The following is a 14,260-nucleotide window of genomic DNA, read 5'->3' on the forward strand; positions in this document are numbered from 1 at the left end:
CTTTGCTGTTGACACAGACAAAGGTAGACAGCCCTAGATTTCTTCAGCTCCAGTTCCTCTCATGAGGAAGTTCATTGAGGCCATGACTAGAAGCCATTTGTCTCACTCATACAGTAGTTTCATATATGCCAAATAGTTGGACAGAAGGGTCTAAAATTAATATCTGCCAGTGTGAGGTGCCTTTTGCAAGTGGGGGTGATGTGGGGGGAATGAAATAGGTGGGCAACTGAGAAATATTTTCCACCTCATTTCCAGGAGGCAGCTTAGTAAAGGTATGGGAGATTGAGAGGCAACACAGCGCTGGGAATTCCAACACCTGTTTCCTGCAGCTAAGGAGAAAGTGTGAGTTTGTCACCCTACCAATATCCCTTCATCTAACTGGGAGACTCTTTTCTTTCAGTATCTAATAAATAAATGGATCAGACCAAAAAAATGTCCATCCAGTGAATATTTTGAGCAATTTTTCACACCGATTTTAAAGTTATGCTAAACAGAATAATGCATTAATCTGACAAACACTAGTGCATCAACAGCTCTTACCTAAAGCCACATATTCTCCTTCATCTAGTTTTTTTACTAGGATGATATCCTTTTCATATTCTAAATACTCCAAGAACATTTTCACAGGCAATATGCCATCTTTATCCTCAGCAAATCGAACGGTGGCTTGAGTATTCTCTTGCTTGTAGTTTTCCAATAATGCCTGGAGCCTAGCAAACTCTCTGTCATCCAGCCTGAGTAGTTTAGCCAAATCCTAAAAAACAGAAAGACAAAAAACTACAATATATAACGACTCTATGTAAGTTTATATTCGGACATTAATATATTTATTCCCCACATCCAATTTCTCTCCGCTGTCTGACTGAAGTCAGGAGACAAGTTCTATTCCTGGCTCTGTCTCACACATCAAGTGACTAACACAACATTGCCAGGAAGCTCAGTTAATTAGCATTTGTACAGCACATGAGATCACTGAACTGTGCCATAACCAGGCATTTCTTTAAATGTTTTTGCCTCCAGTTCTGCCATCCTACGGTCTTCACTGCCAATCCCTCAAAATGTTTTTAGGGCTGTCAATTTAACTGAAGTTAAGTCATGTGATTAACTCAAATTATTTACACTTAATCAGTTTTAATTACACTGTTAAACAATATACAATTCAATTCAAATGTATTAAATATTTTGGATGTTTCTCTACATTTTCAAATATAGAAATTTCAATTACAACACAGAAAATGTACAGTGCTTAAGGTGTATTATTACAAACATTTGCAGTACAAAAACAAAAAAAAATAGTATTTTTCAATTGACCTCATACAAGTTATGTAATGCAATCTCTCTTGTGAAAGTGCAATTTACAAATATAGATTTTGTTATATAACTGTATTCAAAAACAATAATGTAAAACTTTAGAGCTTACAAGTCCACTCAGTATTACTTCTTGAGTCAATCACTAATACCAACCAATGTGAGATTTCTAAATGACACTATAGCATTCAGCCTGAGGTTTAAGAATCTGAAGTGCCTTCCAAAAATCTAATAGGAAAAAGCAGTGCAACATGCTTTCAGAAAACCAACACTCTGATGAGGAAACTACAGAATCTGAACCACCAAAAAAAGAAAATCTACTTTCTGCTGGTGGCATATGAGTCAAATTATGAAAATGAATGTGCATGAGTCTGCTCGGGTTTAGGCTGAGCAGAACCCATTATCAGCAGGATGCATCTTCTCTAAAATGGTGGTTGAAGTATGAAGGGACATATGATTTCTTTTAGCATATATGGCATGTAAATATTGTGTGATGTCCACTACAACAGTGCCATGTGAATGCTTCATGTGACAAGAGGTAGGTTGCATTATCTCCCATAAAATGTAAACAAAATTGTTTGTCCAAATGATTGGCTGAAGATGATGTATGACTGAATGGACTTGTAGGCTCTAAAGTTTTACACTGGTTTTGAGTGAACTTTTTTTGTACATAATTCTACATTGTTAAGTTCAACTTTCATGTTAAAGTGATAGCTCTACAGTATTTGTATAGGTAAACTGAAATACCATTAATTTTTACAGTGAAAATATTGTAAAAAAACAATATACAGTGAGCAGTGTTCACTTTGTGGTCTGTGTTTTAACTGAAATTAATGTATTTGAAAATGTGGAAAACATTCAAAATACTTAAATAAATGCTATTCTATTATTGAATAACTCAATCCTGCAATTAATCCAGATTAATTTTAAATGCTTGAGCGCCCTAATGGTTTTCCATTTCATCCATTGTCAAACAGTTATTTCTTTCAGAGAAAAAAGTTTTGACATTACTTACATTTTGAGAGAGTGAAGTGCTTGGTTGCATGCTCAAAGAATTCAGTTTGCTGACTGACTCATAAAGATTCAGCAGCTTTAACTTATTTGCACAGAATTGGAGCAACCCTTCATCAACACACACAAGCTCTGGAGAGAGAGAAATAAAGATGCACATTAGTCTGAAGGAAGGTGTGTACCGGAGCTGTGAAATGTTCTTGGTTGCTTCATTAAACTCTTATGTAAGAGCTAGATGACATTTGCTCCAGTCCCATATTTTTGATGCACAGTTGCTCATGATATGTTTAATCCATGGCAAGTTAAAGGGAAGATTTTTTTAACCAAAAGCAAGAAAGGTATCAGGCTTATTTTTAACAAGAAAAGGGCTGCGATGTGATATTGAACACAAGGCTACTGCATTGGCCCTATCATGCTCCAGTATGTAAAAATCTGGGAAATGAAAGATGCTATAGACTGCAATACTTACTCTTAAAAATAAGTATGTATCTTGCAAACTACAATGCTGCATGAACTTTGGTCTCTCTCGTCATGATGCCAATAATGTGAATATGGTAAATCTTTTAATAAAAAGCTACAGATAATGTTTCCAAGACTAAAACTGAGGAAGCAGAATAGGCATTACTGTCTTTCAGTGATAAAATGGAAACCATGTTCACAAAAAGCAATTGAGATCCCTTGATATTTGTAATTCTTCAGGGTTTGGGGAAAGCAACTAGCATAACCATGGCAGCCAGAGAACCCATATGCAATTGATATCAACCTAGACTTTAGATTTACAAAAGCACTACTTTCTCAAAAGAATATTTTAGTCAAATTATTACTAAGTGCCTTCTTTTGCTTTTCTATCAAGCTAGAGAATATATTCAAGCTCAACTTCTTGTGCAGGCTGAAAGGCATAATGGAAATAACCAAATTTAAGGGTGGCGGTTTTTCAATGTATATAGTAACTCACATTTGTGAAGAAACAAGGAACTGATAATTCAACACCTCAGTATAATTTGCACAAAGGTTCCTGTAATTTCAAAACAAGTGCAGAAGCAGCCAATTACAAGACCATCCAAAACAGATGCCAACATCTGCAATCAGGAGTCTGTCTATACCAATAGTCACCAACTGGTTGATCGCAAGTGACTGGTTGATCCTGGGAAGTCTCCCAGTTGGTTGCAATCAGCACTCAGCCAACTACCTGTCTGCCCCAGCTCTACACTGCTGTCCCATTATCAGGAACAGCCAACATGGCCTTGTGTATATGTGGAGGGAGGGGATGTGCAGGCAGGAATATCGGTGATTTGTTCCTGCCTGCAAGCACTGCTCCCCACAGCTCCCATTGGGTAGGAAAGGGAAACTGTGGCCAACAGTGGAACTGATGGGCAGCGCTCACAGAGAGAGTCAGCATGTAAAACCACATGTCTCAGATACAGGGGCTTGTTGGCCCCCTCTGGGAGCAGCACATACGAGCCCAGCATGGATAGAAATGTCTGCCTGCAGATAGACATCAGTGTTCACTGATCTGCAGGACTCTGCTCTAGGTAGACTTTGTGGACAAAGGAGAATGACTCAGTGCCTCAGCCTCTCTGCACCGCTGACCTGGAGCTATGAACTGTAAAAGCTGTCCTGCAGGAAAGCACACCACAACCCCCAAACCTCCTCCTGCACTCCTACCCTGCCCCAATTCCTCTCCCAGAACCAGCAGCCCCTCCTGAACCCGATTCCCTCCCAGAACCAGCACCCCCTCCTTCACTCCAAACCCCAGCCCTGAGTCCCCTGCCAGGGACAACACCCTATACCCTGCATCCCAAACCCTACTCCTGAACCCGCTCCCAGAGCCAGCACCTCACAACCCTACCTCAATCCTGATTGCCCCTAAGAGCCAGCACACCATACTCCCTCCTGCACCCCAAGTCTGAGCCCTGAGCCCCCCTCATACATGCCAATCCCCCTCCTGAACCCAACCACCTGAGAGAGAGGATGGGGGAAGAGTGAGGAACAAGGAAAGGGAGGAATGGTATGAACAGTGCCGGGCTTTGGAGAAGGGGCAGGATACATCTTCGGTTGCCCTTAAATCCCAGACTTGATTTTGGGCATAAAAAGGTTGGGGATAACTATTTTAGACTGCTGAGTTATTACTCAACATGTGCAAACATTCAGTTTTTCTTCTACCTACTAAAATGTAAACTGAAGAAAAAGATAACTAATCCCATTGCTTGGATTCAGTAACAAAACAATAGCGTATCATTTGATACATATCTACTTTCTCACATCACCTTGAAATTAGTTGGTCCAATAAAAGATATTACCTCATCCACCTTGTCTCTCTCCTTTTTTAATCCATGTATGCTGGAAACCAATTCTTAAGAACAAATTTGATACGCTCTACCTGCTACGTACTCAGTATCACATTTAGTAATGTATTAATTTACCTGATATTACAGGACATAAAACAAAGATTCTAAACAGATTTTTATGTACACAGATTTGACTCTAACAAACCATACGTATGCTCAAATGATTACCCAATATACACATTTCTTTATAAAGTACAGCCACTTCTCAGATATTCTGCTATTAAAAATCCTGGAAACAAAAAGCAAGGGTGCACGGCTTATCAGTCAATGGGTAGCAATAAATGGTCAGTTTCCAGAATGGGAGAGAGGTAACTAGTGGTGCCCCACTGGGTCCATACTGGGACCAATCCTATTCCAGATATTTATAAATAATCTGGAGAAAGGAGTAAACAGTGAGGTGGCAAAATTCACAGGTACCAAAATGCTCAAGATAGTTAAGTCCAAAGCAGACTGTGAAGAACTTCAAAAGGATCTCACAAAACTAGGTGACTGGGCAACAAAATGGCAGATAAATTTTAATGTTGATAAATGCAAAGTAATTGATATAGAAACACATAATACCAACTATAGGTATAAAATGATGGGGACTAATTTAGCCGTTATCACTCAAGTGAGAGATTTTGGAGTCACTGACAGTTCTCTGAAAACATTCACTCTATGTGCTGGAGCAGTCAACAAAGCTAACAGAATGTTAAGAATCATTAAAAAAGGGATAGAGAATACGACGAAGACTATCTTATTGCCTCTATATAAAACCATGGTACAGCCACATCTTGAATACTGCCTGCAGATGTGGTCACCTCATCTCAAAAAAGGTATCTCGACACTGGAAAAAGTTCAGAAAAAGGCAACAAAAATGATTAGGGGTATGGATTAGGTGCCATATGAGGAGAGATTAATAAAACTAGGGACTTTGCAGCTTAGAAAAGAGGAGACTAAAGGGGGTATGATAGAGGTCTATGATATGACTGGTGTGGTGACAGTAAAAAAGGAAAAGTTATTTACTTGTTCCCATAGCACAAGAACTAGGGGTCACCAAATGAAATTAATAGGTAGCAGGTTTAAAACAAACAAAGGAAGTATTTCTTCACTCAGCGTAGAGTCAACCTCTAGAACTCCTTGCCAGAAGATGTTTTCAAGATCAGGTTTTCAATAGAATTGAAAAAAGAACTAGATAAATTCATGGAGGATAGGTCAATCAATGGTTATTAGCCAGGATGGGCAGGAATGGTGTCTTCGGCTCTGTTTCTCAGAAGCTAGGAATAGGCAACAGATAGATCACTTGATGATTCCCTGTTCTGTTCATTCCCTCGGGGAAACCTGGCATTGGCCACTGTCAGAAGACAAGATACTGGACTAGATAGACCTTTGTATTAGACCTCTGACCTAGTATTGCCATTCTTATGACCTTTTCCTCACAACAACAGCATTCACATAGGCTACCATGTTTCAGAATATCCATCTATCCACAATACTATTGGAGGATACACAACGAAAGTAGGAGGCAGGAAATTCAGCCAAATTTGTTCTGTACTGTGGCCAGCAGGGAATACAGTGCAGATGGAAAAACAAAGAACACAATCTAACAAAGAGGTCTCAACAAATACCGAATGAAAATGGAGATGCACATTTTCCAATTAATCATGAAAATAGTTTCTCTTAATCTATATTTTTAGGACTTCACATTTGAGTGGATATACTAGCTATTTAAAGCCAGACCTTGCCCTGATCGTGACAGGCCAAAGTTAGGGAAAACACTCAGTGATGAAATCCTGGCCCCAGGAATGGGAAAACTCCTATTTTATTCCACACCTCTGAAATTAGACAGACTTAAGTGAATTCAAAAGGTTAAAAAGGGCCAGACCCTCATTTCCTTGTTAAGGAAGGGAGAAGACTGAAGGAGCTCCATAAGGTGGAATCTTGTGGAGAATTCTGTCCTTGACAACAGGATTACCGCAGGAGGTAGGAGTGGGAACAGAGCCCAGCTTATTTTACTAATATGTACAAAATAGAGGCTTGGTGAAGATGCCGAAACACATGAAATAATTATTTACAAGAAAAAAAAAATATGTGTGTGTGTGTGTGTGTGTGTGTGTGTGTGTGTGTGTGTGTGAATGAAATCAGTTTACTTCCTACATTTACAAAATATACATAATGCATAGACTCATTCAGCAAATTACAGATTTCAAATATATACTGAAGTAATTCTTCCATAACAGATATATACTTGGCAAGTGCTGATGAGGATGCTGCTCACTAGCAAGCTGATGTAGGCAGGAAAAAAATCCGTCTACAAAAGGACCTTCTTGCTCTACCCTGACAGAAAAGCCAAGCAACCCAAGTTTGATGAAGCAGTGGAGTCCCATGACAGATATTCCCCCTGCCTCACACCAATAGTTTCACTTCAAGCCACATCACAGATAAGCTGCATGGGTGTCTGCATAATTCCAAAATCAGTTTTCACTTACCCTGGTTTTTTAAGGTGTCCATCAATGTCTGAGTGATGTTTGAGAGAGCGGAGAGCGTCAAACGTTCACTTGCCAATATACTTTCCAAAGCCTGTTAGGAAAAACATAACAAAATGCAGTGTTTCCATTCATTTTGCTTCATATTACTGTTGAAGTGTTTAAAGCCGCCCCCAATAATACAAGTTATTATTTCTAATACACATTTTTGTACTGTAAAAGTTTTATCCCTTATAGCACAAATAGATCCTACAGCAAAGTCACAAATCAACATGAAATCTGTTGTGTTATAGAAAAAATAAAATCAGCAATTCTGTAAAACAAGTCCTTAAATGTCATCAATTAGAAAACATGGAAAGAATTAAGAAAACTGTGAAACGTTCGATGGCTTTATACCCAAGTCTGATTGTGTGAAATTTCTTTCCCAGAATGAAACTCCCCTTTCTCAGTATTCACCTGTTTTTTTGTAGCTGGGTATTTAATATCAAGAATTAATTCCTTAGCTTCAGCTTCAATCATGTCTGTAACAAAGATATCAAGTCATTAATTCATACTTTCAAACATGGATTTGGAAAAGTAAGTGATTCTGCAGTACAAGGAAGATGTACACTTATTTACATTTTGGTTTGACAGGATTGGAGAAGCTGTGGAGTTAGCAGTGATAGAAATGTAGCCGTGTTAGTCTGGTGTAGCTGAAACAAAAAACAGGACTATGTAGCACTTTAAAGACTAACAAGATGGTTTATTAGGTGATGAGCTTTCGTGGGCCAGACCCACTTCCTCAGATCAAATAGTGGAAGAAAATTGGTACAACCATATATACACCAAAGGATACAATAAAAAAATGAACTCATATGAAAAGGACAAATCAAATTTCAGAACAGAAAGGGGATGCGGGAGGGGGGGGAAGAGGTAAATGTCTGTGAGGTGATATTAGAGGTGATAATTGGGGAAGCTATCTTTGTAATGGGTAAGATAATTAATGTCTTTATTTAGACCTAGGCGTAAAGTGTCAAATTTAAGCATGAATGACAGTTCAGAGGATTCTCTTTCAAGTCTGGTATGAAAAGGTCTTTGAAGCAGGATGCAGGTAATCAAGTCGTTGAGACAATGCCCTTTCTGGTTGAAATGGCAAGAAACTGTTTTTTCTTTGTGATCCTGTCTAATATCGGTTTTGTGGGCATTGATTCTTTGGCGAAGTGTCTGAGACGTTTGTCCAATGTACATAGCAGATGGACACTTTCGGCACATGATAGCATAAATTATATTTCTGGATGAGCAGGATCAAGAACACATATTGTTAGTCTTTAAAGTGCTACATAGTCCTGTTTTTTGTTTCAGCTGTGAACAGTGTCATTGTTGTTATGTTGGTCCCAGATATTAGAGATAAGGTGGGTGACGTAATATCAGAAATAACAAAACTTGGTCCAGTAAGAGACTACACCTCAACCACCGTGTTTCTCAGAGAGACACATGTATCATTCTAGATTTTCCTATTTCATAATAAAAAACTATATAGGACCAAGGATATCTATGCTCAAAAGGTGAAATCCCTCTCTACCCCATGCAGATGCCAAGCCTGAAGGATATGTACCTTTTAAGAACTCTAAAAAGAATTCAAGTAGGACTTAAATGGTGGATGTGGCTTGTGCTGGCAAAATTCTAATCTGATTTTAATAAAAATATTAATTGTACGTTTGCAGCTGTTCTTTCAATTTGCAAATGAATTCACTTACACCTAATGAATATGAAGATGGCACAATCTATGGGACTATATGTACAGGGGGACCAAGAGACTTGCTGGGCCCTTGGGCAAAGTGTGTGTGGGGGGAGGGGACCCAGCTCCACAGTCCCAAAAGGGGCAGGGCCTCGGATGGAAGGGGCGGGACTGAAGGTAGCCAACCCTTGAGAGTTGCCTGGAGTGTACTATGTTGCATGGTGGGGATTTAAAGGGCCCAGAACTCTGGCAGACAGGAGCCCCAGGCCTTTTTGAAGCACCTCCCCGTCACCCCATCAGTGGGCCTGTAAATCTATGATTCACACGTACTCTAGGGATACGGGGACTGTATCGCGTTGTGTGTGATTCAGTTGATAAGACAAAGAAATTACAAACATTTTGAAGAAACCTACCTTGATTTGAAGTTTTAGCTTTGAGTAAAACACTTAACTTCTTCACTAGATGCATATCCTTTGCTCGTTCACTCTTTTTATCACTGAAAAAATATATTATATGTCAAGCACAATGAGATAGTAAGTGGAAAAAGTTCTCTGCAAATTTTATATATTTTTTACTTTTGAATTATTTCATTGGTGAAAGCATTTGTTCTTTCTGACATGACATTAAAGCAATTACTAGTTAGTCTAAAACTCAAGCATTAACTCATCCAAAATAGTCATGAGTTTCATTTTCCATGGGCTGAATTCCACCGTCATCACTCACACTGAGTACACCTTACTCCACACAATGTATGGGACTACTCATGGAATAATGCACTATTCAGCATGAGAACGAATTGCAAAATTTGACCCTCTGGAACTAAAACCAATTTCACATACTTATCTTAAGACTGCCAATAAAAAAAGTCAGTTGAAGTAGACAATGATATAAAATTCAGCTAACCTTACCTTAGCGCTAAATGGAAAGGTACATGAACAGTTTTTATGCTTCCAGACACTGGGTCAACAAGACAGATCTGGTAAGTCTGAGACTGCCAACCTTGACTCGTCATATTGTTTAAACCCATTATTTTATAGCCAGGATACAGCAACCTGAAACACACATATATAACCATAACAGTGAAGACTGGAATTACTAACATGCCTTTTTTGTATAAGACACACAGAAGAATTTCATATGGCCAAAGTCCAGCAAGACCAATCTTAACCATCAGAACACGTAATTAGTGATCAATGCCAGCAAAGATTAATAAGGGGGGGGGGGGGGGCGCGTTGGAGATACATAAAACTTGTAATGATTTTTTAAAATCCCGTGTTACTAATTATTACATGGTATATTGTATTGCATTTTAAGGCCAGATCTTTGCTATGTGGTAGAATTCTGGTTCTTATAAGTCAGAAGCAGCAAGTACTAGGTGTGATGCTAGTTATTTTGTAGGATGAAATCTTATTTGCGAGCTCTTTGAAACATAAATCTGTCTAACACATGGCTTCAGGATTTGTAATTTGTTCAGAGGCTTCTACAAGGTGAAAGTTTCAAACCAGGAGAATTTATCTGTTTTTTACAGTTCTCTGTTTCACTTGTTCTTTTATAGCATGGATCCTAAACTGTGAAGACCTTTTACTCTCCTTTCCAGTGTCAGTAAATATTGTATTAGTATTTGCCAGGCATGCATGAATATTTCTAGTTGACATACATATGTTTAGCATCTTAAAACTGTGTGTGAATAATATGCATTTTGGTGTGTTTATTAGCTTAAGTTTTTAGAAAAGATGTACATGTACTTCAAGGGTTATAGAAAAGGGTAGAATTAATTTTCTTTTTTATTTGATTTCATATTAAATATTGTAAGCATTGCTTCTTTTAACAATCCCTTGTTTTAATATATTTTCTTCCACACCTATGGACTCCATGTGCGCGCGCGTGTACATATTTTATGTATAACACAATGTTTTTTGTTTGTGTTAAAACTATAATAGAGTTTAAAGAGAAGCTAGATAATTTCATGGAGGTTAGGTCCATAAAAGGCTATTAACCAGGGAATAAAATGGTGTCCTTGGCCTCTGTTTGTCAGAGGCTGGAGAGGGATGGCAGGAGACAAATTGCTTGATCATTGTCTTCGGTCCACCCTCTCTAGGGCACCTGGTGCTGGCCACTGTCGGCAGACAGGCTACTGGGCTAGATGGACCTTTGGTCTGACCAGTACGGCCGTTCTTATGTTCGTATTGGGAGGCGCACATCCCTACTTTCTCAATATTGGTGTTGCACATAAGAAATTTCAACCCCCCAGAAGAAAATTAAAACCGCCCAAGGATAGAAAATGTTAGAGGGAACACTACTCTGAAGTGTAATCAAGCATGTATCAGATGTACTCAGTGCAATTGTCTATTAATACTCATCACTGTGAGCATTGGAACAAGACTGACCTGAGAGGCGGAAATATGCCTACAACATACTTAGGCCTTATCCCAACTTACCAGAGAATCGACACCCCAGCGACTGATATTCCAGGGTTCAATTTAGTGGGTTCAGTACAGACCCGCTAAATCGAACGCTGAGGGCACCCCCATTGACTATGGCACCCCTAACTGTCGCTGTCACAAGGACTAAGGGAAGCTGACAGGAGCATTTCTCCTGTCAACCTCCCACTGTGGGACCGTCCCAGAAAAAAATCAATGCAATGTACGTCGACTCCAGCTACACATTTTGCATAGCTGGAGTTGCGTATCTTGCATCAATTTTTCCGCCTGTGTAGACCGGGCCTTATCTACTCCCCTAGCATAACGTACTTGTAAACTTATCAAAATGCTATGAGTTTCTTACCTACAGTGTTTCCCCACATTGAAGGCTCCAACCCGGGGTCCTTGCTGAGTGCTCCACACTTCCAGGATTCCTCTTCTTGGAGCATAGATCACAAGAAATTGAGCCACCCTGCTTGGTCCTCGAGTACTCCCAAAAGGAGAAAAATCCACCTTTTCAGCTTCTCTTTCATGAAGGTCTTCTACAGTCTGAACCCAACCAATTTGTGCATCACGATATCCTTTGTAAGAAATTATAGACAGTAAGTAAATTAGTTTACACAAACAAAAAACACGACGAAACTGCTGCTCCTGGAACAGAGTTTGTATTATCTGAGTATTGGCTGGAAGGCTATTGTGCCCACCCAAAAAGATTTATTGTGACCACCTAAATGCTATATTACAGTAATACAAGCATCTTTTCCCAACCTAAATACTTTATTCACATTTACTCGAATTGGGCTTATTTTTCCCCTTTTCCCCTTCCTCCTCCCCCCCTCTACCCTACCCTCCCACAACCAAGCTCTTAAAACAAATGCCTTCCAGAACAGAGCATGAAAATTATCATGTCACCAGGGTAGTATGTAGTATTGAGCACACACAAGTGATACCAACAAAACCTCCAAAGCCACATTACAATTAACACACAAACCAAGTTTTAAAACTCATGTATAATTTAATTGTGAGGTTTCTAACGTGTTGGTGGAATAAGTCAACCAAAAATCCTACTTTACTTTGCACCATCTCCTTAAGAGGTGCTTACCTCAATAGGAAACACATGCAAAACATTCAGCCATTAAACACGTTACCATTTTTCTCCTAGGCCTTTAAGAGCAAGCAAACGTGGTTCACACCGACCTTTATTATAAACAGATTTAAGCAACTTGCTGTAAATGCTGGGAAATTTGGCAAACAAAACTTAGTAAATGTTTGTTAACTAAAAAAGTAAAGACAAAAAAAATCCACCCCTCCCCCAAATATATGATCATGGAAGGGTGTTAAAGATTACACATGAAAAGGTCAGTAACTCAGATAAGCAAAATAGTGAAGATGTTTATCTGAATTAATAGAGAAGCATCTGATAAAACCCAACTCCAGGAGAAAGGAATGCACCAGGGATACATCATTATGCTATCTATTGTAGCTGAAACAGGGAAACTAAGCAGCCTCGAGGGATGTGGAAGTAACGGTTCCCTCATCCTCCAACAGGGAGACCCCTGAAAACAGCTGACATACTTGTGCTCAATTCATCAACAAGAATATGAGAATGTTTGCTTGCAGACCTGCTGCAGTCCACTGCCCTGCCGCCCCACAGGGATCCGTGCCACGGGCCCTCCACCGGAACACTCTGGTCCTGCAACCTCAGTGCCAGTCCATGGATGTTGCTGAACCAGAGAATCCCAGTTAAGAGGGTTTCAACCTGTACTAAGAATTTTAAGCCAAACTGAACACAGACACCATTTCCAAGCAAACTAATTGCTCTGTTAATATACACCAACACGTACCTTTCCACATGCGAACGGCAAGTCCCCGTGTAACATCCAGTAAGAGAACTCTTCCAAAGTCATCAGTTACTGCTGCCAACGTGTTACATGGAGACAGACGTATGCTTTCACCATGGCGTCGGGAATCTGGAAGTCCAAACCTGAAATCAAACATTCAATTAATGAATATTTAAAAATACTACATACATTATTTTAGAATTATGAAGAGTATCTTTTACATTATTAGAGAAATTTTTTTCTATGAAGCCAAAAAGGTAGGTGTTTTGTTTTTGTTAATAAAAACAGAAGTAAAATGAGGATACTTCCCATGAGTCGTTGTAAGGAACTTTTACATCCTTACATGCAAAGCATTTTGTACAGTGAAAGTATTTACAAGATTGCTCATGCAAGTCTGTTGAATGACCCAAATTGTAAACTTTAGGTCAGCTGTTCCAGTATTTAACCTATTTAACAGTGATTCTCATGCTGCCAAATGAAGCAGGTTTTTGTTCTCTTGTTTTGGAGGGAGGTGGTGAACAAATGTTTGCTGAGAGCTACACAGAGTTCATTAAATCCTTTTAATTTATTAAGCTATATCAACTGAAACCAAACTCAAATAGACCTAGCACAAAATTACCACTTTCAAAACTATTCAAGGCAATGAAGGAACAGAGCTTCAAAGCAATTGAGGTGTAGATGTTAAACTTGCCTCACAGGTAAAGGAGTAGCAGGTTCAACTTTGGGTTTCTGCTTTTGGACAGTTTCTTCTTCATGTTTACTCTTCCAACCAAGCCAGCCACTTGCAATAGAAAAAAAAAAAAAAAAGATCAGCAGAATGCCAAGAAATGCAAAACTTCGGACACACAAGTTAAAACTAAATTAAAGCTACATTTTATTTTGAATTTCATTACCTGGCAGCATTAAAGAATGCTGAAGTCAGTTTACTAGCAACTGCTAATGCAACGTGAGACAACAATGGCTGCGTGCTACCCTGAAAGAAAAAGTAAAAGCGCTGTTAGAAAGCAACAAAATAGTTAATTTATCTTATCGCTATATGAGAACTCAAGTGTTGAAATACATAACACAAACCATTAACTCCAGAAATGAAAAAAAAAATGCATTACAGTCAAATGTGAAAAAGATGTCAACTTTGACATCATCCACATTT

At 39.0% G+C, this 14,260-nt stretch overlaps 1 protein-coding gene across 1 annotated transcript in view; it reads right to left on the reverse strand.

The window, feature by feature from the left end:
* RAB3GAP2 (RAB3 GTPase activating non-catalytic protein subunit 2) overlaps positions 1-14,260 on the reverse strand; it is a 65,236-nt gene that overhangs the window by 20,012 nt on the left and 30,964 nt on the right. Inside the window, exons 11-20 of the mRNA XM_075925217.1 lie at positions 14,004-14,083; positions 13,802-13,891; positions 13,114-13,253; positions 11,634-11,850; positions 9,758-9,901; positions 9,263-9,345; positions 7,589-7,653; positions 7,136-7,226; positions 2,324-2,451; positions 541-754 (exon numbers count right to left, since the gene is read on the reverse strand). Of these exons, the coding sequence (XP_075781332.1) occupies positions 541-754; positions 2,324-2,451; positions 7,136-7,226; positions 7,589-7,653; positions 9,263-9,345; positions 9,758-9,901; positions 11,634-11,850; positions 13,114-13,253; positions 13,802-13,891; positions 14,004-14,083 (1,252 nt within the window). The remainder of the gene's footprint in view (positions 1-540; positions 755-2,323; positions 2,452-7,135; positions 7,227-7,588; positions 7,654-9,262; positions 9,346-9,757; positions 9,902-11,633; positions 11,851-13,113; positions 13,254-13,801; positions 13,892-14,003; positions 14,084-14,260) is intronic.

The sequence above is a fragment of the Pelodiscus sinensis genome, chromosome 3 (assembly GCF_049634645.1).
Source record: "Pelodiscus sinensis isolate JC-2024 chromosome 3, ASM4963464v1, whole genome shotgun sequence".
Lineage (NCBI taxonomy): Eukaryota > Metazoa > Chordata > Testudines > Trionychidae > Pelodiscus > Pelodiscus sinensis.